Raw genomic sequence first — 23,263 nt, 5'->3', positions numbered from 1 at the left:
GTACCATCTCAGAACGCAGAAATTTAAGGCAAAAATTCCATCGCTCCCATTTACCTGAATGCGTGTTTTCTGGCAGTCAGACATTTTCTGGTTTACAGTGATAATACAACAGTTTTTTCTGATGCTGGAGATGAAGTCTATCAGCAATACTACCAAAATTTTGGCCAAAGATCCAAAATCAGATTTGTAAACATAATGCTTCCCTTTTCAATTGGCAATATGTTGAAAAGACACACACAGTAAGACACAGAAAGATGTTGCTCAGTTTTGACCAAATAACCTGCGTTTTCACCTGATAAAGCAAGCAATGGTTTGCATCAAAAGAAACAAAAAAACTTCATTAAATGAAACTTGTGCTGTTTGGTGATCACAGTATTTTATAGTTAAATACATCTCCTCTTTGTTATATTCCTGGCACCCAGGACAAAAATCTTTAAATATATATTTCATGTAGGCAATAGCTTCTTTGCATATCTCTCTTCAAAAAATACTTTAAGCAGTATATAAATAGGTAACCTACATGTTTACTTTCATAATCTTGCCCCAAAACTATATATTTGTTTCATTTTTGTAAAGTATCAATCTCCCCAATATTATTAAAGCTGACAAATGATTGAAATGGAAATGCTCTCGCCTTCCACAGCAGAAGTAGCAATTCTGCAGGAAAAAACCTACAGCAACACTCCTCAGTTGTTTTAACCTGAGCGTTTGGCCTACTTAGAGTAGCAGCTTTTTGTTTTTTTTTTTTTTTTTCCCCATTACACATGTTCACACCCACACATTTTCACACACACACGGTACAAGCACACGCTTCCAGACACCGACAGGCCACGTAGTGCTTCCCAGGCGCCTCGGCAAAGCGGGAAGCAGCGCAGCTCATAATTTAACTACACTAAATATACACAACCAAACACCTTAAGGCAACCACTGCAACAAGGGGTTTAAATTGCAGGGGCGAGTTTCTTTTGTCACAAAATGCACTGTATACAGCATATCTACATGCCTCTTTAACCCTCCAAAACAATGTGATTTTTTTGTTTTGTGCAAATTTCTAAACCTTCTACCATTTAAGGCAAAGAGTTCGCATTAACAAGAAAGGTCAGAAAACAGCCTTACATCTATCCATAAGCATTTCAGTTTGCTACAACGTTTTCTTAATATGTGCACAACTTCATAGTAAAGGTACTGACTCCCCAGTGATCTACTGATAAAACTATCTAAATGGACAAACATAAATCTTGAAGAAAAGAAGGGACCGGAAAAAGCAGCTTTAAATACGCATATAAGCAACATCAACAACAATAAAAGTAGTTAAATCTGCTAATACTGAAACTTCTGTAACAGAAAAGTTCAATGCTAACTTTTAGAATCTTAGACAAACTAATCTTAAGTTTTAAATAAATAAGCTTCTGTTCATTCACGTGTCCTGGTCAAAGCAGGAGTAGTGCTACAACTCTTCTTGCTGTTTGTCAAATTCCCCTATTAGTTTCTTAATGTGAGACAGCTTGTTGTGGAGATACTGGCATCTACGCTTCTCTTCGGAGTAGCTGGGGCTAGACTGTAAAGATAAAAGAAAATCTTGGCATGAAAATGTTTCTGTAGAGTTTAATATTTCATGTCCTTTGCTTAAAAACAGCCTCGAGCCAGGCTCAGTGATTACTACCTCCCACAAATCTGGTGTTACACGTACCTCTTTTAACTTGTGGTACTCTTCTAAGACTTCCTTACAAAGCATCTTCAAGAAAAGAAAAACAAACATGAAGACAACATGAATAACATTTCACTACTACCCGAAAATGCAAAAATAACCTCCCATCCCCCCACATCACCCCAAATCTGCAATTAAACCTGTAAATAGGCAACAGAAGGGGCATGTGTTTGACGATTCCCTTCGATGAGTCGCTCACGCTGCTGTCTGTTTGCAGACAGCTCAAACAGGTGGAGTTTGAGGGCTGAACAACTTTGTGCAGGGTTTTGTCAAGTGTCAAAAATCAGGGCAAGCCCACACAGGGTCTGAGGATGTATGACAATTCTAGAAGTTTTCCCTTTGTCTGATTGAGCAGTACCAGGGACTTTAAAATACTCCTTCTGCTCACAAATACACTTGCAATCTGACCAAAAACTAAAAAAAGCCAGACAAGAATCCTCAGGGTGCACACAGAATTAAAGAATTCTGGTACTGAACATGAGGAATTTGTATGTCCAAATCAGAGAAGTCTGGGCTGGAAGGCCAGAATATCAGGTTTTTAACACCCTTCTCTGCTAGAATCATAGCTAGGATCGGGAAGATGGGTAACCTGTGGCTGCAGGTTTAGTTAAGTGTATAAAACCATGGGAAACAGAGGGTCAGGAAAGCTTTGGGATTACGGCCGCTGGTTTCCATGCGCTTCCAATCCTCTCCCCGATCTGTGTAACAGCACCCAGCACCCCCACGCCTCACCAGCAAACCACGAGCCAGCCTGACAGTTTCAGCCCTGAGACCGGTTACTCAGTCTGCGATGTTCTTTTTAAAGCCACGTCAATATAACTTAACAGATAAACATACTGAAAAGTCTGCCTGTGCTGAACATGTGGGCTTTTGGATGGGATAAGAGGGAGATGAAACACAATCCTCAAAGTTTTATCCTTCTCTACCTTATATTCTTTGGACCCTGGAGAAAGCATGTGCCGTTGTGCATCAAGGCTCGTGAATTTCTGGCTGATACTCTCCATCTGAGCATACAAATTCCTGTATTCATCATACTCTGCATAGAAGTCATTCTTGTAACGCTGGCGTTGCTCGTAGGAGACTATAGCTGTGTATTTTCTAGGGGAAAAATAAGCACACATGCAATTTCACACCAAGGACATAATGAATATCAAGCACAGACACCCAAGCTTGAAGTCAGTTAACTACATGACTGACTGCTTCTACAAGTAAGCACACGTGCTCCAAGGGAAAGCGTTTAGGTAATGACAGAAATCTACCATATTTGTGTGAGAGCTGTTTGCTAATATTTTACTCTTTAGAGTTTTTATTCACAAGGTGCACAAGAAAGGCGTAGCATACTTAGAAAACATAAGCAATCATTCAAATATAGAAGCATCATCCTCAGTAAGAGAAACTGCTAGATTATAATCTCTTTCTACAAAGGGACAATTAGCTCACATCTACTTTTGAAAATTCATTTCCATTACATTGTTGGAAGGGGCTACATTTACAGTGTTGGATGCAGTTAGACAGGCACAAATGTAGCCAAAAACCTAACAGCCAAGCATAGTTAATGATAACATTTTATTATTTTAGAGAACACCAGTTCCATTGCTGTCCATTCAACTAAGGCACTTGCAATACAGCAACAAACTGCAGAGAGGTCTGAAACAAAAAAACACCCCATCACATCACCTCCTAAGGAGGGAAAAACCTTTAAATGCTTAAAGCCACTGATGCGATTGAAACTTTCTTCGTTCTCCTCTCCCTCAAATCACCATGAGCCGATTTAACAAGGTCGTTATGCAAATCCAAGATGAAGCGGGAATGCGAGTAATAGATATGATTTCCCACACCAGCACTTCTGGTCCTCCTAGCCTAAAGACCTGGTTCTCTTCGGATGACACAGGCGTCTCCACACGGGGACAAATCCTTCAAACCACCTTTAGATTAATTTTAACGAGCAGTAAAAATTTAACAAGTTGAAAGCCTGTGCCAATGCAGATGACAACTTTGCTCAGTGATGTACCCCAGGCCAGAGGCACCTGGTTAGAGCGCCGGATGATTTTTGAAAGAAAACTACAGGTGCCCTCCAACATTTTGGGAAGGACCTGTGAAGCTTGTGCACAGTTACATCCCACAGCAAGAGTCGAGCACAGGAGAAGAGCCTACCAGAGCACTCGCAATGTGTGTGCAGAGGGAAGAAATGAGAATAGAAGTGGGGAGAAAGGTGAATCTGTTTGGTTTGTCTAGCTCTTGCTTAAGCTTTGCTTAAAAAGCTTGAGTTCCTTTACTCTCATCATCTTTAGACTAAGATGGAAAGTATCTTTATGCTAAAGCTGTGATTATACTCATGAATTACAGAGCACTTAGACAGGAAGAGAAATTGAAATAAACTACCAAAGTCCTTTAAACTGGATCAAATTGTAGGTGCTCTCAGGTTTCAATCTTTCTGTAGTGATCAGTCTGAAACAGCACAACCTGATGTTTTTCCAGGACACTGTGGCCAGTAGATTATCTGTGAGATTGCTCCAGACGTTGCTCCTTTCACAGGGAAGTCTTCGTTGAAGTTTTTAATCCCAGTCAGAACTAAACCAAGTTCATGAAACCTTGCATGACGGGTTTTTTGTTTGGTTGGTTTTTTTAACCTTTTAACAGTGGCTATTGGCATCCAACTTTAATACTAGATTACATCAGATAACCTTTGTCCTCAGTATCACTGCCCTCAGCCGACTGGGAAGCAGACAGCAAAGAGCTGGATCTGTTCACTGTCACCCAGCAGAGGTCAAGAATTAAACATCGGTTTGAGTTCTCAGCCTAACACGTGAAGCACTAAACTGCTTCCCTGCAGGGCCAGACTTATTTCAGTCTTTCCATGGAGCATCACTTAATGCAGTGAGTGAGATGCAGGGCGCTGCCATGCCGTCTGCTTCAGCACAGACAGAAGATGCACCCAAGTTCAAGTGCTACAGGGGGGCCTGACCCCCCTTGCTGTTGTTGCTCCTTGGACAGAAGCTGCTGAACTTGACAATTCACAGTGTTTTAAGACAGACACACTGCTCCCTCCCCTCCAGCGCCGCAGACACGACCCTGGGCTCAGCGCTGCTGCCGCCGCTGGGCAGTTGCGCTGCTTGGAAGTGTTGGGCTCGTCCTGGCTTTACCTGTCGGGGTGCTCACCCCAGCTCTGAGCACCGAAGGCCCCTCAAAACCTTCTCAAACTCATCCTTCCAACCCAGGAAAGAGCTTTAGACTGCTCCCCACTGCACCCATCTTCCCCCCAAAAAAGTGCATTTTATTAGAAATTCAGGTGGCGCTGACCACGTTATTCCACAGTTATTCCACTGTGGCCTCCTTCAACTTTCACATTTTTAAAGAAAGGCCACCAGTAAAACAGCGGGGGAAAAGCCCAGACACTGGGCATTTGCAGAAGCTATTTCCCTGTTTTGCAACAGTAAAGACAAATCCTCCTCACAGGAAAGTTTTTCTCCTGTAAAGAAGTATTTAGGCAACCAAATGATTCTGGTATTAGAGGTATTTAATTTGAAAGCAAGTTCTTTAACACTTGTCACGGATGAAAAACTTTTTTATAGAGCAGACAAATTTTAACTTTTTGGAAATGTCAATCTGATGTTTGACAACTTGTTCAGGAGCCAAAATTAAACTCACCAGGAAGTCCTTCTCTAATTTTACAGACTGCAACATGGCAGTCACTGTAGGTATGTTACCTTTCACATGCAAGTTTAATGTATTTTTATCTTGCTTTGTAGTCAAAATTAAGCGGGTAAAAGTTAAAATCTGAATTGAGGTTCCTCTGTTTTCTCTATCTCTGTGGTCTGCAATTCTCCGGTGAAATTGGATATTTTGCTGTAGGTTCAAGTTAGCCAGTGACCATTTTACACCAAAGCTTTAGAAATAACTTTGATGGTTAACTCCTGTTAGCTCACATATAGGCTTTGTAACTCCGGACTTTAAAGTCTGCTACCTTCCCTCCCCACTTTCCACCTTAGATGCACTAAGCAGTGGAAATGCAGGAAAGATGTTCAAATTTATGGATTCTAGTATTCAGCGTTCCTCCTGTTTTGCCTTGCCTCTAAAAAGAAAACAGTGTGGGTTCGTGTTCCTTTTTTATGGTGTTCTTGAAGAAGAATGAAATTAAATGTTTTAAGTCTTCTAGAGTATATTAAAAATTCTTTTTATCGCTTCTTTCCCCCCCCCCCCCCCCGCAATAATTAAGAGACAACCTCAGAGTTTAAAACTTGCAGGTAGTTGAATAAGGCAGCTGGGTGACTTGAGGGAACTTGTCATTATTCTAAAACTACATTTTGGTCAATTCTCAATTTTGTAGCTAAACGAGAGTTTTTATAGGTGATTTTTTCATCTGCTTCAGTGAGTGGCAAGAAAGTTAATTGTTATTTTACTCACGTGAAGTAGTCTGGTGGTTCACTTGCTGAAGGGGAACCTGTGGAGGCAGTGCAAGTTTCTTCAACTCCTAGAGAAAAGCAGAACTTTGACACTTGCGATAAACAGATTTTTAATATAGCCAAACAATACCAGCTTAATGGGCTTGAAAAAATCCTTTAGAGTTTTATTCTCACAGTAAATTACTTGGAATAAGCTCTGTAAGTTAATAATAGGGCTCACATGACCTTCTCCATAGTAGGCAGTACCGGGCTTTAGAAAGAGGGCACGGCTACTTTATTCTACAGGTTCTGCGCTACCGCAGTATTAACCCAAGGTCAGCTTTTCTTCTTTGAAGACACGACGTGGCATCTGCACAGCCATTCAAATTATGCAGCAACAGATGTAGCTGCACAAAAGACAACAGCTTGAGATGTATCTGTATCTATGTAGATATAGATGTATCTCAACGTCCAGGTTCCAGCGAGAAATAGAGCAGAAAGCTGAAGTTCTTTTCATGCCATGTTTTTTATCCCTCCTTCCCTGCCAATTACAGATATCTAAAGTTAGATTTAATTTCTAAGCAGGAAAGTCAAGAGCATTGTGTATGGGTTACTGGCATTCAGGCTTCAATAACCTGCAACAAAGAATTGCTCCTCCTTAACGGAGCAAAACTGGGTTTGAAAGTTATTTGCACTTGTAAATTGCTCTTTTGCTCTTTTAAATGGCATTATGAGAGCACAGTACACTTAATCTCTAGTCCCTCTTTTTAAAGGAATATTTCAGGAGCCTCCTATCTTTTTGATAAATAAGAAAAATAGCTGCCATAAGGAAAAGTTAGCTGGAACACGGAGGAACACTCAAGATCTTGGTAATCTCCCTCTGCTTTTCATCTGGGGTTTTGCAGTTAAAACACACAGTCCTATATATTCTTTATTTTCTTACACTGCCACTGTTTAAAGGCAGTATTTCTGCTAAAGCTCAACTGTTCTTGCCAACCTCCAAGCTATCCAAGCTATCATGTCATGTTCTACTCTATTCTTTTAGTATTATTATGCAGTACAGCAGGAGTAGAAAAAGTGGTGTAAAAATGGGGACAAAATTTGAGAGAAATGCAAACAGTAATATTAACGGTGGCGGTATGTACAATACAACTTCAGTGAACAGTTCCACTGCGAGCACTTCATTTCCAAAAATTCAAGTGTTGTTTGCTGACATGGCTCAGTGTAAGCACCAACTTGAAATGCAGTGCAGATTTTTCCTTCCCTAGCTGTTCAGAATTTCGTTACTGGCATCTGGAGAAAGACGCTCACCTGTATATAAATTCATAAATATTTGAAAGCACAAATATTTGCAAAGGAATCCCAAGCCACGTGGGCACTGTGTAGTATGTCCAGGGTAAAAGTGAAAAGAGCATCTCAAAGCACCCTTGTCTACAAGCACAACAGCTCTTCAGAGAGGCACCCTGCCTAGTCCAAACACGCCTCCGGGCTGTGATAGGAAAGGGCTAAACCTGACTTCTCATTTGCACGTCAAACCTCTGAAACTAGACAACACACAGATTTAACAAAGGGACTGAACTCTGCCCTACTGTGTGTGTGTCAAGAAATCAAGTGTTCTTCAAGCGTTTCTGTTTATCTTTTCAATGCCATTTTCAGTGCACACCGTTTCTACATCTTTTGAAGTAATAAATTCTGCAGCTAAGATAGAGAGGAAGGAGCTCACAGCACAGTTCAGACCAAAACTCCAGCAAACCTCATGCCAGTTTACGCAGGTTTTAGGCTTTCCATGAAAAGGCAGAGGCTGATGAACCTTGCATTGTGATACACGATGAAATACATTTAAATCTGATCTATGTGATTCAGTAAGCTAGCATGCCATAAACGTGTGACAGGTTTTTATCTGCAGCTTGCAGACTTTAAAACTTGCTCATGAAAGAAGTGGAGTAAGTTTGAGTGAACTGTCAGTTTACTGGAAATCAAGCAAAAAAAAAAAAAAAATCCATTCCTTGTGTTTTTCTAGCTCCCAGCTCTTCCTTTTAACCAGTTTCTGCCCTACAGCAATCCATTCCAGATTTCTTTCTAACGATTTTTGTACTACAGAGGGAGAATTCTTAAAAATGAACCTAATTTTAGATAAGCTTCCAGCAGAACAGCTTCTGCTTTTTGTTGTTGTTCTCTTTAAACTAACATTTACAAGGTAATACAACAGCAGAAAAACAATATGGATTCTTCATGACCATAAAGTAGGGATAATGGCAAAGCACTTAATATATACCAAGTGAAAAACTAGACCATTTGCGTTTCCAGTCCCTCATTTTACAGGTCTCTTTGCACCACAGTTACCCACACAATAGTTAGGAAAAGCAACGTATTAATACCTTCACCCAAATCCAAACAGGAGGATGTACTCGGCTCAGCAATTTCTTCTTTTCTGAGGTCTTTCTCCTCCATGCTCACACTCACAGTGTCCTGCATTTTGCCTTCATCCTTCTCCTTAAGCTCTTTTGCCTTCTCGGGCAGTAGGTGCAGCTTCTTGCCTGTGGACTTAGCAGGCTTTGCCTGCACCCCGGCAGGCTCTGGGATCCCCAAAGAACTCCAAGAGGTATATTTTTGTTGCTGGTCCTCACAGGCCTTACGGCTATTTGGACTGAAGCTGTCCATGGGCAGGTTTTGTGTCCCCTGCCCCTCAGGGGTGCTGGGGGAGGTGGACCTGGCAGTTTTTGGAGGGTGGGAAGCGTGAAGGCGCATCCAAGGCAGCGGGTGAGGAGCGGGAATGGAGGTGGTCGGGGGGCGGGGAGGCGGCGGAGGGGCGGCAGCGGCTTTCTCCCTGAACGCAGACAAGCGGTCTCTGAGTGGGGACGGGATTCCACTGCCCAGGCGAGAGATCCTCCTCTTTTTGTTCAGGGGATCGATAAAAGAGGAATTCAAAACCCGTTTCTGTGATAATAAAGAAAAAAAAACACTTAAAAACCAGCAGAACTAAGTTTTGCTCCCATTCTGGAAAAGGAACATTTCTGAACTGGCAATTGTTGAAAACACATCTTTCTTATCTGAAAATAGCTGTCAAGCAAGGAAGTACAGCAGCTAAATACATGGTTTATTTCATTCTTGGTTTCTAATCTTATGATTTAGCAAGTCGTTCTTCAAATCTACAGCTAAAAGGCTTTGGGAGCAAGACACTCTCTCCAGCAGCTCGATCAGAGGCTTCACCAAAACGAGGAGGTCAGGTTGGTGTCGTTGAGGCACCGATTTCCGTTGGGACACACCAGGTGAAGAGTCAGCTTTTGCTGGCACACAGCCACGTGATTTACTGCAGCGGCCCCGAGAAGCACGCAGCGGCATGCTTCTCAGAGCGTGTGACGTGCAAAGCTGATAAGAACGGGTAAACCCCCCAGTTTTGCTGCAGTTGTTGTCCCAGCTGCTCTCCAGCTGGTTCACATCCTCTCCTCTAGCAAGCGCACGCTGCTCACGTCGATGTACAAGCGGCAGCTTGGGCCGGGAGTCCCAGGCACGGCTCTGTGCCACCCTGTTGAAATAAATCCAGGTTCTGTGGGTAGGGAGGCAGGTGGGAAGAGGTCCCTGGGACCTGCACCATTTCATGCTCTGGAAGGGAAACACAGAGGTGTGCCCTCCCTCCTCTGCGTAAACGTAAATATCTCAGTGGTGAAAGGCTTTCTGTACTTCCCATCTTATCGCTGCACACTGCGTGCACTGAAGTGCAGTCCTAGTCACAGAAAGTATCAAACTTTTCTTTAAAGTAATGCAGAGTTTTCCAAGCCTCTTCTAAAAGGGTTGGCATGGTCCTCTTGTGTTGATAGGAAAACTGGACATATGCCTTTTAAGTCCTGCTACTACCTGCTGATTCAGATCTGCCTTTTCACACCTGGGCTACCCTGGATCAAAGTGGGTGCTTAACTGATGCCTATAGGGGAAAAAAAAAAATATTGCTCCAAGTGGATCACTACGGCCATTCGTCCTTATTCTAGACTTGCCTAAGCTTTACATTTAAACAGTAGCACAAGGATGTTTGTGCATATTTTATGTATTATAGCTACCATGCCACAAGGAACGTTGAACACATGCAACCGTGTAACAAAAGCACATACATATCTTGTCTTTAGAAGACCTTCCTATGCACCAGGATGAACATGTTATGTGGCAGTACAAAACAGCTTGAAGTATTTAACCAGAAAGTACAGGGTTGTGGAACAATAACGGGTAACCGAGAAGTTCAGCAAACGACTTGAAACTCTACAGGCAAGTTGAGGCTTCTGACGTGCTACGGATGGACAGTTGAAATTTAGGCCAACATGTTGGCTGTTCAAACACAACAGGGGTACTCTCTGTCGGAGATCTATGCATATTTACAAAATACTTAAAAAATACTGCATAGACAGGAATTTTTTATTTTTCTAAATATTTTAATAAACATTCTGAAATACAGAACACTAAATATAGCAGCACTTAAAGGTACATGACTAAGTTTTTTTGCAGTCCTTGACAGTGCAACCACCTTTAAAAAGAAGAAAAGTCCAATTAGAGATAAATGCTTCAGTTTTTCATGTGTTAAAGACAATATTAGTGCTTCACATCACAACTTTTACATCAGTATAAAGTGTGATAAATCTTAATACACTGGAAATAATGATAAAAAAAAGTACAAAATACCTGAGAATTTGATGGACTATCTTTACTGGGAGTTGCAGGAGATCCCGAATGACTGGTGCTGGGGGCATCCTCAGACGAATTTAATTTTCTGTAAGGATGACCCAACACTTCAGGTTACAAGGCAAAAAATGTCTATGTCATAGTTCTTTCATTATAGGGAGGACAGACATTCATTTCCCAGAAAGTTTTTTAAATGGCAATTTTCCTTCCCCTAGAGACTGAACTTACCTAGAAAGTATTAACTCCAATGACTGTTTATCTATTTCATTGTATCCAGGCCAATCTTTCTGAATGTCTTTAAACAGATAATCCTTCAGACTGTAAGAATTATCCTTTGTATTCAGGCTGGCTACCTATGGGCAGACATTTAAGAAAATAAATGTTCATTATACCTAAATGCACACTACAGAAATAAGATTGGTACTGCAAAGTAAAATAAAAGCTGAAAACAAAATCACACACCAGTTTTCCAGGTTTTTTAGATGTGAAGATCAAAGTAGCTCTCATGTAACGAGCACCAATTTTTAAAAATGTGGTCAATTTGGGATGTAGAAATTTGAAGGTAAGAAAATCCTGAACTGCTGCCAGCAGGTATGAAGCGTACTCTGTGAAAACGTCTCTCTGCACCATGGATCTCGTTTTTTGTCTTTAATACAGCATTGGGAATGAAGGCAAACTATGCCAAAACTTTAAATATTCACTGCATGAAATATGCTGAGAGGCCTATTTTGTGGGGTTTTTTTGTTTGCCTTTTTTTGTTTTGCTTTGGGCTTGGGTTTTCTTGTTTTGTTTTTGTTTTGTTGTTGTTTGTTTGGGTTTTTTTTAAGAACTGAAGAACACTATCTCCACATACAAATCCAGATTTGTTCAACTTCAGGAGGACACCTGCTGTTCTTTGGTTCTACAGGGCTAGACTGTGATGGCAGAGCACAGACTGTGCTTGGAACAATGCATATTTTCCATCATCACATTAATGAACACAGTGTGCCGTCATTTGTCTTGATAAACAGAACTGATTTTCTTTCTCAAGTGCCTGAGCCACAAGAAACTGTATCTCTCTACTGAACGGTTGTACCTGATAACCAAACTGGCGCTAGACAAGTACTTCTGGTACAAAGATGAATTCTTCATCTATCCCAGTAGTTTTAAGCCATATCAAAATTGTACCAAATGGGAAAAAAAGCAACTGTACTTATATCTAACAAGTTATATTTTGAAAACATGTTTTAGTGCTGAAATGTTTAAGGAGAGGTGTGCAGGCCCAGATTGGTCTTCATTTTGCAGACGCAGGGTTCAGTATTGTCACAAGGGGGTTCTGTGCATGCCTCGCTCTATACCTTTGAAAATAAAACGGGCTTATAGCTTCCTTAAGAAAAATGCAAAGTATACTCAAAAGGTTAAAATGAGCTAAAAAACCCCCTCAAGATCATTGACACCTGAAGTGCTGGTTTAGACTTCATCACCTGACACCTTTTTCAGGGAAAAACCCCAAAACTGTCTCTATTTGCCTGATACAAAATGCTGAATAACTCATCAACACACCACCACCACTTTTCAGTTCAGCCTATTTTTTTACTTCAAAACATGGTAAATACTACAAATTCATGCCTGTGTCCATGTCTGTCTGTCCCCATCTTAAAAAAAAAAAATTAAAAGTAACAAAGATACCCTTAAGCAGTATTTCACTTGTTAAAAACAACTAAAGCTGTATTCCAAGAGAAGCAAATCGGTGCATATTAGATCTTAGCAAGTTCAGGCTGCTGATTTTCGATTTGTACCAAAAAAACCTCATTACAGAGCTAAGAAAAACATGAGCAAGGCTTTTCAGGGTGTAGTGCTGCTAACACGACCATTTCTGATGCAAACCAGTACCTTGAGGTACTGGTTCCTTGAGGTTCACACCACATACAGGAAACAGACTCCAGGAAAGTCTCCTTAAACATTGCCAAGCATAATGGGACAAGAGAAAGTTTTTGCACCTTTTATGCTCTAGGGAGCTGAGCTTTTAGAATTTTATAACCAACTTAACATATAGATTGACTACTTCAATTTGTATGTAAGAACATGGCTGTTAAATTGTGTGTTTTCAGGGTGAAAAAAAACCAACTACCATCACACTGGGGAAACAAAGCAATAACACTTGACATATTTAAGGAAAGAGTTTTTAGAATTCAGTGTAGGATCAACCAAAGCTGTATAAATGTTGAATGTTGCTCACTTTAATAGGTTCCAAAACACTTTTTTTCCTAGATAAATAGGAAATATTCCTACTTTACACATTAATACACGCGTAATTCAGCCACAGTCTATGGGTACAGGGAGTGTCTGAAAAGTAAGGGAGGAGCCACTGCATCTTACGATACTTTAAGAAGCCTTTCCTAAACTGTTTTAGTAGCAAATTAATAAGTGATGCTTTTGAACACGCAGCCTATACAACATTATAGACTTACCAATAATTTTGAGGGATATGATAAAGAAATGCAAGTGGGACTTAAAGGAGCACTGAAAAAGCTACTGAATAAAAAAAGGTTTCAAGGAAAGTAAAGACACAGTCCATATGATAGCAAAGAAATAATGTGCTCAAAATCGGACCACCACTTTTATCATTTACAATTTGGCTGGAACACCCTTCCCTTGGTTGCAATTCCAACAGATCCCAAGGGAAGTCAAGTACCACTTACAGCCACGTTCAAATGAAGTGCTAACCTGTGCGATTGCAATTACCAAATTTCTCTCCACATAAACTCATCACAAAAAACATGAAGTACTATGACAAACTATTTCACACAACTGAGAGAATGTACGGTCAGCTTCTCTCAATTAAGCAGTCCAAGTAAAAAGGAGGAAAAAATAAGACATTAGGAGAAACAAAGCTAGAAATAGTTAATATTGCCTGGCATTCTAGCAAAACAAAACCGCTCCCCAAGAATTTTTTCATGTGTCTTTATTTTCCTCACACTGACCTGCAGTTTGGTGCGTCTGCATAAAGTTTACTGAAAAACTTAAGGAGCTTTATGTCGTTTATTATTTTCTAATTTAAACACTGAAGTGACACAGCTCAAAATTATGATTAAAAGAATAGCAGGAGGGAAAAATTTCTGGCACAAACTCTATGATCTCACCTGATGAAGGATCATTCCAAGGCAATTCTTGTCCTTTTGGTTGACACCATCTTTCTGCAAGCGAGCGAGCAACTCTGGTTTCTTGTAATTCTTCAGTGCCAACAAATGAATCACCCTATCCCTGTACGGTCGCTGAGAAACCACGTTCTGTGTGCGAATCCTCCGTATTATGTTTGCAGGGTTCATGGGTGTTGATCTCTTCCTCACAGGCACAGGATCTGGAATTTTTTGTGGTGCTTTTCTGACCTGTGCTTTTCTTCCTGAAATAAGGGTAAAAAGAAAAAAAAGAACAAAAAGTGAATGATGTGGGAGATTGGCAGAAGACAAGAAAGTTGATTTAAAAGAATTTACCAAGCCACATAAACTCTAAAAATTATTTAGTTAGCATTTCAAGATCTATAAGAATACAGGTGGCAAAGATGCATTGAGCTAGGCATTAACAAAGAAATGCTCAGTATTAAAAAAAACTGGTGAGTGATACTGATAGGAAGGCTTTACTGATTATTTATATAGATGGTGCTTTTATTATTTTTCCAGTTTATAAACTCAAGCACTGAATACTCAAAACCAGGCATTTTTTTTTAGGAGAGTACCCCAAAGTGTTATGCAAAGGTCTTCCATATAACTAAAGGATCCCCCGTTAATGCCTAGGGAGAACAAGTCTACACAATTAATTGCATCACTGCTTAAAGAAACTACCAACACTTGGTGTTAACCACTTGTGAGCTACTGTAAGTTACACCACATTTTAAGCTGAAATGTTCCCCTCTTGTTAAGTAACCCCAGGTTTGTCAGCAACAATACACCTAAAATTTAACAGTTCTTCAGACCAAGGCCAGAGAAGTTTTAAAACATGGCCTGCACAACATTTTGGATCAAACTCTTTAAAAAGATGTGTTTCTCAACTGGAGGAACAATGCAAGTGTTTGCAAGTGATGCATCCAGAATTTAAAAGTAACACCACCCAAGCTGAATTTTCAGTTTTCCAGAAAAAGACCTGAGCTCCTTGCTCTGCTATCACGCAGGGGGAAAAAAAAAAAAAAAAAATTATCAGAATGTTACAGAAAATCACTGTAGTAAATATTCTTTGCAATCCAGCAGAGGATGTGATACAAACCAGACATTTTTCTGAAACCAACAGCTCACGTTTGGTACACGAGGGAGACTTAATGAGTTTGGTGAGAAAATCTGGAGCTTGCTCTCTCCATCAGACACACAGAGACTGAGCTTTGCTTATGTACTGCTTGTCCTCAGGAGTAGCAGGAATTTGTTCCTGTTTTGCAGAGGAGGCCAAACCTTTATAACCTTTCCACCCTGCATGTTCCCTGGACTTTGTCCTTCTGGTTTTAAAGAAACTTAATCATGCAAATGCACACAGTTACATTTTTTGAACAGTATGAATTTAGCAGTTTCAAATTCAATGCATTACAAACGTTTTGACAAGCTAATTTCTGTGTAGATACACAACCCTCCCGGCACAGCTGATGGGGTAACCAGCATTCAAACAAAACACCTCCTAAAGTCATGTCTCTGAATCACTTAAAAGAAAAAAACGGAGAACATAACCAAGCATTAACATGATTAACAACCACAGTTCCTAATTTGTACTGCATGAAGCACGCTGCAGAGTCACCCCCGTGACCTACCAGCCACAAGACCTGTCCTACCTGGGCCTCCTCAATGCCAGTCTGAAACAAAAGTGCCCCCAAATATCCTCACTGTCCTACTGTCAATCTTCAGACCCCATTTATTTAATGTTAAATATTCACTTAAGATCTATTTAAACCACCAACAGGAATCACGCAGATCATTCACAAGTGAAGTAGAACTTCCCCAATGAGAAGTTTTGAAATACATGGAAGTGGCTCCTCTCACGCTGCCATTAAAGAGCAGTTTAGGCAATGCAGGGGAAGCAGTCCCCACTCCATGTCCCTGTATCAACCCGTGCTGAGCTGCCTTAGTGTCAAGACCACACACACTTAGTGTTGTATCTCCAAAAAGCTGTGATGAAGCTGGCTTAAACGCCCTGCTGAGGCAGAGCAAGCGTTGTACCATCGCTGTCAGGGATGTCCGTGCTGGCGGACGACTGCGGCCGCAGCCAAGTGAGAGCCTGTTTTACGTAATGAAGATGGATGTACCTGGTTCAGCTCGCTGCTGCGGGCAGGACCGCCGCTGCCCGTACCACTGAGTGCCTAGAAAGGGGATGCTCACCTTGCACCTCTCTGCAGCCAGCTCCAGGCTCCTCAGGAAAACGGTACTCAGAACAGTTTAATAACAAACAATACCACCTAAATGCTTTCTGTTTTGTGGAAAATGATGAAATCCATGTTCCCATGCCAGCATTGTCTTACTTTAACTTTTTTTTTTTTTGAAAACAAACCATGGTCTTGTGGTAGCAGTTGCTTACTGATGGCCAAGACATAAATAAAATTTAATCAGCATTAGCAAGTGTGGAAAGCAAAGTTTTTCCTGTTAAGCCTATGAATTTGTGTATGAGACTTCCTCAATGTTAATTTTTTTAGATTACAAATTAAGGCTAATGACTTAGCACAGTATTTAGGTCCTCAAAAGTGCCGTCACAAAAACAAAACGTTAGGTACTGAACCAGAGAATTTCAGGGCATGGGGTGGTAAAATCCCTCACCTCAGTGGTCAAAATTTCAACCAGTCAAGCAATATGGGAATGAGGAATGACTGGCAGGCTTTCTCGGGGGAAAAAAAGGGCTAATGTCTGGATGCAGCAGGAGCAGACTGCAAACCTGTAACATGAGGGCAAGCTACCTACATCGGAGATCTCGGAACACGCCGACTTTCCCAAGAATATGCTGAAAAAATGAATTACTGAGTTTAAAAACTTACAGGCATCTAGTAAAAAATGAAACACCACCATACCTAAAATTGGTCCACCAGGTTTAATAAACTTTGCACTTCCATTGCGCGACTCCTCCTCTGGCTGGGTCATGCACGCTTGGGTTGTCGGATAGGAATCACTTGTGGCACACACTGAAATTTGATTCTGTGTAAGTCCCAGGCAACTGAGTTGAGAGGCTCCAGAACTATAAAAACATTGAAAAAGGTTGAGCCCAAGCACTAGTTCATGTTTAGAAGTATGGTTGTATCAGGAACTTTTAAACCTGTCTTAACAGGTGAAGAAAAACCTTTTTTTCCAGTCCTGACAGCTAGCTAGGGTGTAAATATATTCCAGATTGTCTCTGCATGTCCCAATGGTGCCAGTTTTACCTGTCGGTGTACTGTGCTTGAGAGACAGGCTCCCCGCAGCGCTCATTGCTGTCATGGCTGTTGCCGGGACAACTCGGGCAGTTACACCGGCCCTGTAATGGCTGGTGGGCCCCGACCCAGAGGCCTTCCACCAGCCGCGCGGCTCTCAGCTGGGCACATCTCTCCTGAGGTGGCCAGTGGTGGCCATGGGCACTGCGAGGCCCGGGGAGGCCAAGCCAGCCTCCCCTCGAGACCCGCGCACGGCCCGTGCCCTGATCTCCCCTCATCTTGCTTCCAAAGATGTCCACCCGCGTCGTCGCCCGCTCTGTGCCTCTGGCAGCGCTGAGGAGTGCGTGGGGTCCACCCGCCCGCTTCTGTGAGGATTCATGTTGGAGAAGAGGCACTCAGAGCAAACGCCGAGTGAGGGGAAGGACAGTGAGGTCCCCCCGATAACGTCAGGGTGGGCGTGGGGCTTCAGGCAGCCATTCCGGAGGAGCCCAGCCCTCCATGCTCAGCCCACACGCGCGCCCTCAGTGCGCTGCGTCCAGCCAGGAGGGCACCTCGACTGACTAACAGCGGCTTCGTTTAAACTGGCCTGTCACTGCTCTTAACGAGTACACTGTGTGGCACCCGCCATCGCAATGGCTCTGACCAGAGAGCAGAGAGCCAGTGGCTTTAGCTCACCCGAAAACACTTTAGCCACCCTCAAACTCCCCATCAAACCTCCAAGAAGGGTCAAGAATCTCATGTCTCAATTTACCACGTCATTTCTGAAAGTCGAAGCTGGACCAAGCCCCTGACCAACATTTCAAGATGATACAGCTACAGTTTTGTCCATAGCCTAGAGCTAAGTATTGATCCCTTGTTCCAAAATTACTGCATTTACAACAGAAATAAAGGTCCTTCGTGCCATCTAAAGCACAGCTTTTATCCGCTGCCTGTTTCCTCGAACATCACTGCTTTTATGCGCTTTTTCACCACAGGAACAGTTGAGCACTGACTGAGATGATGTGTAATCCCCTTCCTCAGGCTGGGCATGTTCAAAATCCAAGCCAGTTTTGAAGCTAGACCTGCCTGGAGCACAAAATTAGACTCGACACCCTGCAGAGGTCCTTTCTGGTTTTATTTTCTTTTAAATGACTCTGCGTGTAACACCACACAAGTTTTGCATTAACTTTGCAGGCGCTTTGCACAAACTGAGAGCTGGCTACAAAGGACCTCACGAAAACTAGTCTGAATTAGATTTTGAAGAAGATTAGTGAAACCACATTAAAACTACCTAGACATGCTATCTGGAATTATTCAGAGCTAAAGCAGCTTAAATTTAATCTTACTCAAAAAACACAGTTTAATTTAACTGAAGGTGCTCCTTCCTAAAGGAGAGAGTGTCATCAGAGATGCTGGGGAGGGGCAAGCCAGGAGTGGAGGCAGGACCTCTCAGCCCTGGCATGCACTCCTGCCGCTTGCTTTCTGCCAGCTGAGGCAGCTGTCTGGCCCCTTTCAGATACAGTTTAATCAAAAAAACCCCCCAAAACCAAAAAAAGCCCACGCTGCCTCAGGCTCGCCCAGGTCTGCCACTAAACCATCCGGCTTTTTGCCAATCCCATCAGTTCAATGAGTTCACTGAAAGGTTGTGTTGTAGTAGAAGAGACTTAGCGCAAGGGGAGAAAAAGGAGGATGGGGATGGTGAGAGATCTCCTGTTAGGCAAAGAGCTATTAAACCAGCTCATTCGCTTATTGCTCCGAAACCCCACTATCTAGAGAAATCTCTGTTCCAAAATTGAGGGCAGAAGCTCGCCTGTGACTGAGAACCTGAGCAGCACCTTTTGGACACGTGTCCATGTGCCTGTTTGCTATCAGCTTCCCAGATCAGTGCATAAACTCTGCCCGTCACGTCCTAATTAATCAAATGGGACAAATAGTTATTCAACCCCGCTGGACTACATTGATACTACGCTGAATGTCATCTTCTAGAGGCTGAAGAAAACTTAATGTAAAAGCATGGTATTTTCCTGCCTTTTCGGGAGATGTTAACACTGTTCACTTTGACTTAAAGAACCAGGACAAGGTGCTGCTGTATTACATTTGGGTTCTAAAACACCACGGTCATGCAATTATGGATAAGGTCACCGATTTATGTGGTTCTTAAAATAAGACAGCTATCCATCCCGGGCAGCATGCTAGCACGCTGCCAGCCATAATCATATTTACATATGGTTGTAGAATTGATCTGGTCTAGCTTGGTTGATGCCAGGCTCCAAATGCTTTTAAAAATAGCATGAAAAGCTGAGAAAGTACTCAAAAGGTTACTTTTTTAAGAGCAAACCCAAAAAGAATTCTATGTAAAAGCAAGTATTTATAATTAGCAAGAAATCATGCTATTGCTGGGAATTAATTTTCTTCTGCAGCTCATCACTAGGAGCATGCTTCTGTTAAAGGTTTTCGCTGCATGCTCAAAGCCACAGAATCTACTTAAATTTGCCATGAAAGAAAACGTTAAGTAAAAACTTACCTGGAGTCCATTTGCTGGACACAGTAAAAGCTTTCCTGAGGATCATCATTGCCAATATCTGACAAGAGGAAGTTAAATGTATCCAATTCATCTGGCAGATCAAATTCGGGAATTTGAAAAAACTAAAAGGAAAAAAAAAAAGTTTATGTAAAAACTTCAGTCTGCGCTCCTTTGCCTGCAATTAGCTAGGACCATAATTTTAAATGAGAAACAGTATTTTGAAAGTTTTGATATGATTTCAGTCGCATCACTGAAAAAAGCTGCTTTGGCTCCGTTCTCCCTCCGAGAGCAGTGCTGGCCATGCGTCTGTCACAGCAGTAACGGCACTGGAAAGGCTACAGTTGCTCAGCCTCTAATTCAGCAAAGCTTTCAAGTAGCAAGTCATCCTTTCCCATTTAGTGGAACTAATATGCACGTGCTTAACTCTAAACGCAAGCGCCTGAGCACAATCCAACGGACTGAAGCTCAGCTAACAAAACAGACGAGAGCGATTCGCACAGCCCGCCTCGGACGCTGCCCCAGCGTCGAGATTTATTTGGTCCTAACGAAGCACTTACGGGAGTCAGCTCCAAGAAGGAAAAGTAAACAGCAACACCCAAAATTACAAGAGTAAAACCTCTTAAACTATAAAAGATTAATTTCAGTTCCAACAGGTGCTAAATCGTTTTTCTTTTACTCAGCTCTAGATGCAATTTGCATAAATGTGAAATGTAAAGAGTTTTTTGTAACTTCAGTCAGATGTAACAAAACTCGGTTCCTTGGCTGAACTAATCACTCAGCACAAAGTGTGCCGCATTCTGCTGGAGCTTAAAAATGTAAATATGAGAAATCACTAAAATGTTTATTGGCATAAGCACATTTTTTAATGTGCTGCTATACAAAACAAAAACCGAAGCACAAAAAAATTACTGGCATCCAACTACTTATTCTGAACGTAAAATTAGCTCGCAGTAAATCTAAAAAGCTATTCTGAAATTTGCCTGAATCTTTAATGGCATATTAAATTCAACTGACAAAGATAGATATGTAAAAACCAGTATTCAATAGAAATCTTTCAGTATTTTCTTGTGAGATTGCCCAGTCTTCAAAAATGCAAACAACATTTGCACAAAGTGCTATTACAAAACAATTCCATTACTGTTTATATTTGAATCATCTGTACCGGCAGAGCTTATCAACAGCCTGGGACAGTGACTGGACATGAAGGAGAAGGACAAGTCACCTGAACACCATATTCTTTTACTTCAGCTTAAAGTACCAGTATGCCTAAAAGAGCAATCTGTGTGTTTTATGTAAAAATGGAAATAAATTGGGAAAGTTTCCAAACACATAGTTGTGGATTTTATATGTGGCTTTACCTCTTAATGATTATGAAGGTTACTATCCAGTAACCATCAACTCAAGAAAACTACAGGGGCCCAAATGACACCAAAATTCATCTATAAACATTCGATAGAGTTAACTACAACTGACTGAATGTTTCAGTGTACAGGTTTTACTACAAACACAGCAAGTGTGCATGTATGAATTTGACAATTTAGATTTAATTTAAATTGTAGAGGAGGTAATGTTTTTTAGCCTGATATACTTTTCTGGAAAACCAACAAATGTATACTATGATCAGTCTAAGGCTGGCCCTCAATAAATACAGCCAAGCAGAGGGAAGCAGGAAACTGTTGCTGGACTTCATCCTCAAAGCTGATTTTGAGCAAATCTTTATTTTCCATTGATCAGCCTAAGGAATGTATATGCATGAAAACGCCTTAAGCATTAGGAATTTCTGCACCTTAACATTTATATTTAAAATTCTGGAAGAATTGCCATGGCAATTGCCATGATGTATAGCAAACCACAGAGTGTCTCAATGTCTTTCGACACAAAAACGCGAAGCTGACCATTGAGCACACACGTTTGCTGCTGATCCACTATCTCCAGCAAGGTCCTATTTCTCCCAAATATTGAAAAGGCGCTGCTGAAGTATGGAGAAAATCAAGTCTGCCCCTTTACAGGCAGATGCCCGTGAAGGCTATCGCTGACAATGTTTGCTCCCAGGAGCAAACTCAAAAGGGAACACAATGTTTTAAAGCTTCCCACACACACAAACAAACTCCGTAAGAAAGACACCAAAGGTCATGAGGGAACCAGCTACTGCAACCACTGCGACAGGTTTTTTTCTTTTTGCAAAACTTGTTGTATTAATATTCCACTAAAAATTCAAGCAAATTTCAGAAGAATAGCTGTTTAGATTTACTGAGAGCTAATTTTACATCCAGAATAAAGCTGTTGGATGGCAATAGTTTTTTTTGTGCTTTGCTCATGCAAAGAAACAACTGGGTCACTTGCCTGAAGGCTGCTGAGTGGCCAGGCAGCAGTGGGAAGAGCAGCAAGGGCTGCATGTGCGGGGTGGATGTACAGGAGAGCTGGCACTCTTTGCAAGAGCCAAGAAAAGGTCTAGAAATTACTTTTATTCTCAAATTTTTAGGACATATTTTTCACAGACTTCAGAAAAACTAGATGACCGTTCCTCAGGCATTCATTCATTTGGATGAAGAGGATGTAAGAACAGTGTGGGAATATTTCTCTGCTAAAAGATTTCAAAAATGGTACTGCAACTAACCGGAGAATAAAAATCTAACTCTTTCATCCTCAGTTTCAAAGTTTTATTATGTAATCTGTAATGCAGCAGATGCAAACTCTTCATTTTTGTGAACTGTTTTTGGACCTGTTCAGGATATCCACACAGCCAAAAGCTTTGTCCCTTGAACAAGTAAATTTATTGAAGTCTGTCATAATTCAGATAACCCAGTTTAATAAACTTGGGATAAACCTTGAGGGAAAAAAAAAAGCACATTTTAAGTGATATCAATTGCAGTTAAATCAGATAAGCCTGTTTTCCATATTATGGTTCAAAAGTGAAAGCCCAAACATTTTTGAATCGGAATGAAGAATAATTATTGAATCTGCAGGTAATACAAAGCTGGCAGGGACAAAATGCATGAGGATGGAGTTAAAATTCACATCAGTCTTCAAAAACTGGAATGGAGGTCTGAAAATAGGTGTGCAATACCCTTCAAAAGAGACTGTGTAAGGTACCTCACTTGAAGTCAAAACCCAACATGGGGAAGCAGCTGTACAGAAAATGGTCTGCAGGTTACGGTCGAGCATCCAACCAACACAAGCCCACAGTGTCAGGCTTCTGCAACACTGGGGTGCACCGAGGTGACTGCTGCTGCAAGAAACAGCAGGCTGACCTGCAGGACGATGGCATGAGACTGTCACGCAGGAGCTGCTGCTCTTGATCTGCCTTGATCTTGGCTCGCCAGATGTTTCCACCAGGTTTTTGCCCCCCACCACACCACACACCGTGGCTCTGGAGAAGCACGATGCTCCAGCAGCCACCCGTGCGGTGCAGACCCCAGCCCTGGCGCACTGTCCTCTACCAAATGCCACCCACCAGCTTTGACCTGAGGAGATTTCAAGGCTCCCTCCTCACTTCTGTGCAAAGACGACCTCATCCCCTGACAGATCAAGTACACTTATCTTACAGAGGCACGCTTTTAAAGCATGGGGTTCTTGCTACGCAATATGCAGTCTAGAAACTATTCCTTAAAATATTAACACATTTTAGGCAACCTAGAGAAAGCAGTACTTGA

General features: G+C 41.6%; 1 protein-coding gene across 1 annotated transcript; it reads right to left on the bottom strand.

Annotated features, from left to right (window-relative positions):
- Window positions 1–1,447: 1,447 nt before the first annotated feature.
- On the bottom strand, window positions 1,448–22,728 carry ELL2 (elongation factor for RNA polymerase II 2). The gene is made up of 15 exons (XM_074813130.1): window positions 22,709–22,728; window positions 22,537–22,656; window positions 21,954–22,061; window positions 21,520–21,582; window positions 20,168–20,234; window positions 19,611–19,732; window positions 16,772–16,935; window positions 13,881–14,140; window positions 10,987–11,111; window positions 10,759–10,846; window positions 8,469–9,027; window positions 6,113–6,179; window positions 2,635–2,806; window positions 1,691–1,735; window positions 1,448–1,558 (listed from the first exon to the last, which is right to left on the bottom strand). The coding sequence occupies exons 1-15, from the start codon at window positions 22,726–22,728 to the stop codon at window positions 1,448–1,450; spliced, it is 2,091 nt and encodes a 696-aa protein (XP_074669231.1).
- Window positions 22,729–23,263: the final 535 nt, after the last annotated feature.

Source organism: Strix aluco, chromosome Z (assembly GCF_031877795.1).
Source record: "Strix aluco isolate bStrAlu1 chromosome Z, bStrAlu1.hap1, whole genome shotgun sequence".
Classification (NCBI taxonomy): domain Eukaryota; kingdom Metazoa; phylum Chordata; class Aves; order Strigiformes; family Strigidae; genus Strix; species Strix aluco.
Note: the sequence above shows the minus strand (reverse complement) of the source record. Positions and strands in the feature narration are given on the sequence as shown.